At 40.0% G+C, this 9,059-nt stretch overlaps 1 protein-coding gene across 1 annotated transcript; it reads right to left on the bottom strand.

The window, feature by feature from the left end:
* Positions 1 to 6,606: 6,606 nt before the first annotated feature.
* On the bottom strand, positions 6,607 to 8,739 carry LOC103713230 (putative 3-hydroxyisobutyrate dehydrogenase-like 3, mitochondrial). Its single transcript, XM_008800086.5, has one exon. It carries the CDS (start codon positions 7,787 to 7,789, stop codon positions 6,857 to 6,859), a length of 933 nt encoding a protein of 310 aa, XP_008798308.3. The 5' UTR covers positions 7,790 to 8,739; the 3' UTR covers positions 6,607 to 6,856.
* Between the last annotated feature and the right edge of the window lie 320 nt (positions 8,740 to 9,059).

Here is a 9,059-nt window from a genome sequence, read left to right as displayed (position 1 = left end):
ATGAGTACAAATACATCTAATAAAATTAGAAAATAATAAAACTTAATATGCTTTAGACAACTCCACCTTCATATTTCATAGAGTACCTTCAGAGTGGCAGGCCACATAATAAGTCTTTCAGTGTGTAGCTTCATTGGTCTCTCCGAACATATGCTTAGCCAGAAAAATTATCCTATCACTCACCATCACCCAAATATTTTAAAGCAGAGAATGTCCCTCTCTATAATAGTGCTCTTTTTCAGACATCCCTCCTGGAGATAGCAAGCTACTCAACAGGAAAAAGCTTTTGTTATCAATATTATATTAAAAAAAGTGAAGTATGCCCTCTCCCATGCTTCTCTCTTTTATTTTTTTAATTAAAAGAACTTGGAGATCATGAGTTTTTATGGTAGTATAAACTGTTTCCGCTATGAATGGCTCCCATATAAAGAATTTTAGTGGTTATAGTGGAAATACAATAGCTATTTCTATATATGTGATCTCGCTCCATGTTTCTGTGGAGCCATTTATGCTATTTTTGTTACCACATATATTGCAGCAGGAATTTTAACAAAAAGTTCTATAAATAAAGCATATTAGCAATGTCAAGGGCATGTTTGGTGTTGCTAGAAAAAATGCATTTTTACAATTTTGACGTAAAAAAGTACTTTTTGGAAGGAATAAGTATTCAATAATAATATTTGAAATCCACCGCGGCAATTAAAGGAAAAAAAAAAAAAGATGTGCTTAAAAAATGCCTGAAAACCTAGCTTCTAGCTTCTTTTTTTTTCTTTTGTAAAAAAGGACATTTTAGAAAAGGTAACCTTAAGCTTTTATCATAAATCATTGTACAAAGAACATGCGAGTTCATTTACCAAAAAGAGAAGAACATGTTAAGTTAGAGAAAGTAACAGTAAGTTTATTCACCGAAAAAAAAAAAAAAAAAAAAGAGCATGTTGAGTTCTCTGTACCCTTCCAATCGAAGCAATATAAAAGTAGGCACAAACCTCTTTTGAGTTCTAATGGAATTAATATTGTGCATCTTTTTTTGAGTACATTGGTACCAAAATATTAAGTACAAAATGTAAAATATATGTAGTTTACCCCTTAGTTGCTTTCAGATAAGAGATATTACCTCAGATTGCTGGAAGGAGGGGAGAATTGCAATAAATTCACCCTTTGCACCAACCCAGGTGGTCTGGTATGCGCACAAGTGATGCTGTCATGGCACAAATAAAGGACACCATGTGAAACAACAGGTTGGTTGCCAATTTGATGAAACTCTCTAAATTTGTCATGTTTTGCACATCAAGTGATTCTCAGCCTTGCATATGTTTTTCTGACTTCCGTGCTCAACTTGATTATATTCATCTTTTTTTCCCTTCATTTCTTTGAGAACATGATGATGGTTTTCAATTGTGGCTCTTTGTAGGTGGCATCTGTATTCTCTTGAAGTTCACTAGGAGCACCAATAGTTGCCCAAGGTAAATCATTTATGTAATGTTAGAATAGTTTGTGGAGTTTTATGCATGCTTTTATGTTGGTGAGAAAGTGACAGGTTGCACCTTGTCCATTCCTTGTTGGAAGCAATAGCTAGTCTGAATTACAGTGTCCTGTAACTTAAGTAGAAGATGATGAAGGCTGGTTGATGCGCAAGAATTAAGAAATTTTTGCCACTCTTAACATGGTTGCTTGTCATGGTACCCCCAATCTGATGCATAATCTTGGCGCTAATATCTCAGCAGATATAAAATGATAGATAGTGAGATATTCGGCAATACAATATAAACATATTGGTCAATATTTTTCAATCAGATATTTATTTTCTTAAATGGATTGTTTAGCTAATAGGTTTTGTTAGAGTAGAAAAAGGAGTTACATCCCGGTAGGAGGTATTGTCCGCTTTGGATAAGGATGCACGTGCGCTGCCTTTGAAGGCAATATTCTCCTCACGGCTTTGCCCTTTAAAAGGCGCCTCTCGAGGGAAGGGGGTGTGCCCCGTTGGAAAAATTTAAATGCGCAGGCAGCCCAAGACTTAGCTGTGTGCGCATATGAATTCAGTGAAACGCTCGCTGGGGCGTATCGCTGTGGCTTTTGGGAATTAAAAGAAGGCTGGCCGTATCCACATTCCGCGGACGCATGCCAGCCCTCTTTGGTTTCCACAGGCGAGCGCCAGCAGGCTGGCTGGCCGCGTCCGTGGATCGCAGACGCATGCCAGCGCCCGCTGGTTGCATAATTACCGCGGACGCATCTGCAAAAATGACCAAAAAATCTCCTGACTAATACCCCTATATATACTTCTATTTCATCCTATTCTAGAGACGAAAAATTAGAGAAAAATATTAGAAAAATTCTGAAAAAAAAGTTCTTCCTCTTAGCTACTTCTCATTTTTATTTCTGCAATTCTATTCAATTCATTTTATTCTTTTTATTTCATTTTTCGCTGGATCTGCAAATCCGATCGGGTTAGTTTTGACTTTTCCGAGACGTACTAAAGAAGAAGTTGTAGGGTTGTCGTATCTTAGAGGAGAATTGTCGAGAGACTAGTATGTGGGGGCCAACACTTATTTGGGACAGCATCAACATTCTTCGAACTGCCTTCAATCAGGCTATTTCCTCTTACTTTTGTTTTAAATTTAATATTAGTAGATCTGTAGGATTTGTAATTTTATAATTTGAATTTATTAAACGAATAGATTTATTTTATGCTAGAATAAATTTCTTTTGTAATAAAATAGATTTATCTTGATATCGAATAAAAAATATATATATTATTTCTTTTAAGAATTTCTATTAATTGTAATTATAGATTTATTTGCTTAGTTAGGTAATATATTGCTAACAATCTAAAGAAGTGTTTATTTATTTATTTATTTTGTTAGTAATATATAATTTAGTAAATTATTTTAAAAAGGTAATATTTTTTTTAATCTCCAAGAGGTTTATTATACCTCCATTCAGACTCCTCAAGGAGTAATTTTCAGATCTCATTCAAACAGAAAATTCGTAAATTGGTTAATACATAATAATTAATTCATTGAATTGACTTATTAGATCTCAATCAATTATTCTAATAAAGTAATAAATCATATAATTCATTGAATTGATATTTTAGATCTTAATTACAATAATTGATTTACTACCACAAAATTAGTAATTAATTATTCTAATAAGATAATAAATCTTATAATTCATTGAATTGATATTTTAAATCTTAATTATAATAATTTATTTGCTACCACAAAATTATTAATCAATTATTCTAATGAGATAATAAATTTTATAATTCATTGAATTGATATTTTAGATCTCAATTATAATAATTGATTTACTGGCACAAGATTAGTAATTAATTATTCTAATAGGTAATAAATCTTGTAATTCATTGAATTGATATTTTAGATCTCAATTACAATAATTGATTTGCTGGCACAAAATTAGTATTCAATTATTTTAATAAGATAATAAATCAATTTTAATATATAATTCATTGAATTGACATATTAGATTTCAATTACAATAATTGTCTAGCTAGCACTAAATTAATAATTAATTATTACTAATTTGAAAAATTTAAACAGAAAATTTGAAAATTGATTAATCCATAATAACAAATTTAAGTTTGCACTTAGACTTTTGAATTTGTGAATTTGTGTGATTTCTAGTGATTATATCCACTAAGTAAAAGTGTCAAAGAAAAGCTTGTCAAAAAGGCATACGTGCCTAAGAAAGGCTGGTACTTAAGTGAGCTTAGTGCTCCACCACCGATCTGGAGCTGATATGGCTATTATTTTTTGGATATATCAACTAAACATTCAAAATTGAATACAAATTTTAGTGCAATCTTTTGACATAGACTTTTTACCTTCATTCAGGTTTCTGTCCTTTTTCTATAACCTTGAACCTATGGCCTCAAACACTAGTGACTACTTTAGTGCCAAATCTGAAAAATTTGATGGTCATAACTTTAGGAGGTTGCAGAACCAAATACGGTTCTAGCTCACCATATTAGGGTTGATCTCTGCCATAGGTAAGAGCACCACTGAAGTTGATAACGGATCCAACCCAACTACTTCACGATATGCTACTCGCCAAAACTCAAACCGGAATTCATCCTCCTCTCACACTGAACTTTCTGCCTCCACCAGCACACCCTCTAGGACACCTGATGAAATAGACTATCATTACATTCATAGAATCTTAGGTGCCCTTTCTGAGATGCTGTATGATATTTATTACACAGCCAAGAGTGCTAAAGAACTCTGGGACACCCTAAAAAGCAAATTTGGTCTTGATGATGCTAGGGTAAAGAGGTTCAAGGCCTCCGACTTCAATAACTTTAGGATGGTAGACTCAAAGCCTATGAATGACCAAATCCATGATTTTGAAATCCTGATCCACCAATTTAGTGCTAATGGAACCAATTTGGATGAATCATTCTAAGTAGTCTGTCTGATAGATAAACTACCTAATTCCTGGTCTGATTTTGCTAAGATTCTGAGCCATACCCAAGAAGGTCTCACCCTAACCCAAGTTTTGAACTCTATTAGAATAGAAGAGCAACATAGGCTCGGGAGTAAAACCTCTACTAGATACAAGAATAATGCTTATAATGTAAAGGCCCCACCTAAGAAAAATCAGAACCGATCCTTCAAAAATAAACATTACAAAAAGAAATCTTTCAACTTTAGAATTCCTAACCACCATAGTGGGAAACCTATCCAATCCCAGGAGCAGAAGAAGAAGAAGAAAGAGGATAGTAGTGTCCGTTTCAGTTATGTGTGCGGTCGGACCAACCATTTGTCTCCCCAATGCTTCTATAAAAAGACTGCACCTCTTCAATCTAAGAAGAAGGGTCCAGACACAACCAGTGCTTAAGTCAACATGATGACTTCCGGCGCTGGTTCCTCTGAAACAGTTTTCAGGTCTGTTTCCTTCACTTCTGAAGTTAACATAACTTTACAAGCACTTGATTGGTGGATTGATATCAGAGTTGGTATTCATATTTGTTCGGATCGCTTCTAATTTTCTTCTTACCAGGTCTCAAGTGGAGGAGCTGTGATTATGGCAAACAACTCGGAGGCACATGTGCTAGGAGTGGGATGAGTGGTCTTAAAGCTTACCTCTGAAAAAGTCATGTTCCTACACAGCGTCCAACATGTTCCAGTTATTAGGAGAAACCGCATTAGTAGTTCCTTGCTTATCTAGCAAGGCTATCGTCTTGTTTTTGAGTCCAATAAAGTTGTAATTTTTTATGGTGTAATGTTTATTGGAAAAGGATTCCTAAATGAAGGATTGTTTAAGTTGAATGTAATAGTACTTATCTCGGTACACTCTTACAAAAACGAGTAGTTGTGATTGGCTGCATGCACGACCATGTGGTGCACGCAGTGTAGAGTATAATTTCTCCAAAACCATTATCTTTCCCAAAATTTCATGACATAGAACTTTTTTATTGATATAATAACATGATATTCAAAGAACTCGACCTATTTTCTACTCTAAACCTACTTCCACACTTAAAAAGTGTAAAAAATAGGAGGAGGAGATACGGTGGCTGAGACTAATAAATGATTTAGGCCATTCATAGTAAAAGAGAAATAGAAACTAAGAGTATTTGGAGGTCTATAGTTGAAGTTGTACTATAACTCAAATCGTATTACAACTTGCAATAGTTAACTTACAAGGAAGTTTACATTTTGTGTTTAGAGAGTTGGGAGAAGAGAGAGGTATTTTTGCAAACATTTTGTCAAATATCTTATAAGTAGATCAGACATGAGCACTTGGTGTACATAGAAATAAGAGCATTTTGGACGAAGAGGTCAGTATTGAAGCTATCAATCGAGAGGGTCCGGCCATGGACCTATGCATCTATAGGCAGGGGAGCAAGTGCTGGTATGAGCTTTGAGAAGGGTAGAGAAGGTGAAGGAGAGAGGCGGAGGGGATGGCCAATTGCGGAGGGAGAGAGGTGAATTGGAGGGCAACATGATGAAGTTTGAGATGGAGGAGGGATCATGGGCTCTTAAAGGTGACGAGGGTTGGCAGTGCATTGAGGGCTGCGATGAGAAGGGACTCGATAGTGAGGTGAGAAAGACGAGGGGAAGGGAAAGAGGAGGAGGAGAGGATTATTATGATGAGTTGGAGAAGGAAGAGGTGGCTAGTCTCCCAAAGGTGGCATCGAGGCCAATGGTGAGGTTGGACTAGCAAGCAAGGTAAGGGAGGAGAGAGGAAGGAAAGGTGGATGAGAAAATATCTTTATTTATCTGTAATTAATTCTAACTCGAGCAACTACTTGTTTCGTGGCTATGTTAATTATTAATCTATGTATCATAAGATGTTTCTGAATTGTAGTAAGATAAGCAACCCAACTTGATGTGCAATTTGAGTTTTAGGCATTCAAATAGGCAAGACAACTTAAAATGCATATAGCTCCACCTACAAAACTCCGAACAAGCTTGAAGAGTAAGAGCACAATGCTCAAACTAGCACTCCCTCCTCCAAGGAATCAAATGGAATGCCAAGTGCTATATAATTCATACTCTTTATCAATCAAAGTGAGATTTAAGGCATACTTCAGCTCCATGAAATACATGCTAAAGCAGCCACCCTCAATCTCCAACAGCAAAATTCTAGCAAAGGAAGATTTACCAAACTCATCTTCAAAAATATCTACAGCAAAGAAAAAAGCGTTTAAGATAACCACAACAATTAGCAGCCCACAAACATAATTTACAAAATTCCAACACTTCATCACACCATTCCGTAACCAAAATAGAAGCATCAGGACATTCAATTAGATCTCGTGTTACTCACCAAAATGACATCAAGAAACACAAACATGATCCCAATTCACAAATACTCCATGAAGCTCTGCAGACTAACCCTTCTTCCCATTGATCCTCTCAATGGCAGTAAGAAGTCCTTGAATCCCCATCTCCCTATCTCCACTGGCCACCATCCCCAGATACAACTGCTCGCACAGCGCCGCCGCCGGCAACACCACCCTCTCCCCTTCTTCCTCCACTTCACCTCGTCCCAATCCCATCCCCAAATCCTTCACCATATACTCCACAAACGCCCCAGGCCTGAAGTCCCTGTCGAGCATCCTCTCCCCAAAGATCTCCATCACGCTAGACGCCGCCGCTCCGCCCCTCAATGACTCCAAGAAAATTCTCTTCCCCAGCCCCGCCTCCTCGGCGAACACCAACGCCTCGCTGAGTCCAAGAAGACTCCCCGCCACGGTGATCTGGTTGGCTATCTTGCTGCTCTGCCCGCTCCCCGCCTCCCCCATCCGCGTCGCCTTTCCCATGATCTCGAACAGCGGCGAAAGCCACTCGATCACCTTCTCAGCGCCTCCGGCGAAGATCGCCAGCTTCCCGTCCCGGGCTCCGACGTCCCCGCCGGAGACGGGCGCGTCGATGGCCCAGCAGCCCTTGGACCGGGCGGCCGCCGCGATCTCGCGAGCGAGGGACGGGTCGCTGCTGGTGGTGTCGACGAGGACGCCGCCGGCCGGGAGGGTGGAAAGGACGCCGGAGTCGGGGTCGAGGACGGCGGATCGGACGTCGGAGGGGTGGCCTACCATGGTGAAGACGACGTCGCTGGACCGGGCGGCGTCGGCCGGGGAGGAGACGATCTGGGCGCCGAACCTGTCGAGGCGGGCGGCCTTGGAAGGGGTCCGGGCGTAGACGGTGAGGACGTAGCCGGCGGACTGGATCCGACCGGCCATGGCGGCGCCCATGACCCCGGTTCCGATCCAGCCAACACGAGTCAGACCGGGCCGGATCGGTGTCGGATAACCCCCGCTCTCCATCAATCAATACAATACAACACAATATGATACAACGAACCCAATCCACGAGTCTAGCATCCAAATTATCCACGCACCCTGTAGTTCCAAAGTCATCGCCTTTTAAAGGAAGAGAAGGGCAAAATCGTTCTTTTCTTATAGTTAAGAAACGAAAACGAATGATGGGACATGCGTGTACAAAGAGAGAAAGGTGGAGAAAGAGAGAACGGAAGGATTAGATGTGGCAGCCGCAGCAGAGGAAGAAGCAGATGAAGGCAGCGACGAGAAAGATAGCTTCGAGGAAATAGAGGACGTGGAAGACGACGTCGTCGAAGAAGGAGAAGCGGAGGGTGACGCGCCTCCACCGCCAGGAGGTGGAGAAGCGGAGCTTCCACGGCCAGCTGTAGCCCTTGTTCAGCCTTTTGAACCATCCTCGCTTCGTCGCCATGGCCAGAAAAGAAGAGCTGGCCCTTGCTATGAATGCGAAAATGTTTTGGTTAAGCAAGAAAGAGATAGAGGGAGACAGAGGAAAGAGAAAAGATTTGGGTTCAAGTTTGTAAGGGAAAGGGACGGGGAGGGAGAGGTCGTGGGAGAGTATATAAAGTAGGAGGAAAGAAACTTCGCTTACACGCGGTTTCGCTGGGTTGGCCGACGGAAAGGAGAGAGAGGAGAGGCAGCCTCTCTCTCTCTCTCTCTCCATCCATCATTTTATTTTATTTACATAAGCTGCTCACCTGCAGGAGCTACATCACTGGTAAAAAAGCTACGCAAAGAAGAAGAAACAGAGGCATGCTGGTCCAAAAAAATTCTCCAAAATGATTGTCAACAAATGAAGCGATCCAATCAGCAAATTTGTTCGCCTCTTAAAACACATGCCTGATGTGGAAAGCACGGCCACTCCCACAATATCCATCGTGTGTCATCTAGGAGCGGGTGCTCTGCCTCCCTGCCTCTTCTCTACAAGAATGCAGGGAAGGAATATTTCCATCATCCCAAATGGGCCAGAAATGGATAGAAGTGGTCAGCAAAACGTAGATTAGGCGTATTTTGGTCATTTGGGAGACGATCCATGGGGAGCGAAAGAGACACAATTGGCCGGGCACCGATTGGTTACCCAAAATGCCATTATGTTGGTTCTTGGCAGGTAAGTTGTGACTCAACCAGACGCTTGGCAGGTAAGCAGCTTGACAATTAGAACCAATTCCCTTGCATCATATGTTGGTTCTAGAGTTTCGGTTCAAAGCAAGATCGTGTCATTGCATGATGGTATTTATTATGATCACTAAAATTATTG

This window comes from Phoenix dactylifera, chromosome 9 (genome assembly GCF_051530095.1).
Source record: "Phoenix dactylifera cultivar Ajwa chromosome 9, Ajwa_hap1_PhDact_Kaust_v1.1, whole genome shotgun sequence".
Classification (NCBI taxonomy): domain Eukaryota; kingdom Viridiplantae; phylum Streptophyta; class Magnoliopsida; order Arecales; family Arecaceae; genus Phoenix; species Phoenix dactylifera.
The sequence above is the reverse complement of the archived record's forward strand: the minus strand, read 5'-3'. Positions and strand labels throughout refer to the sequence as shown.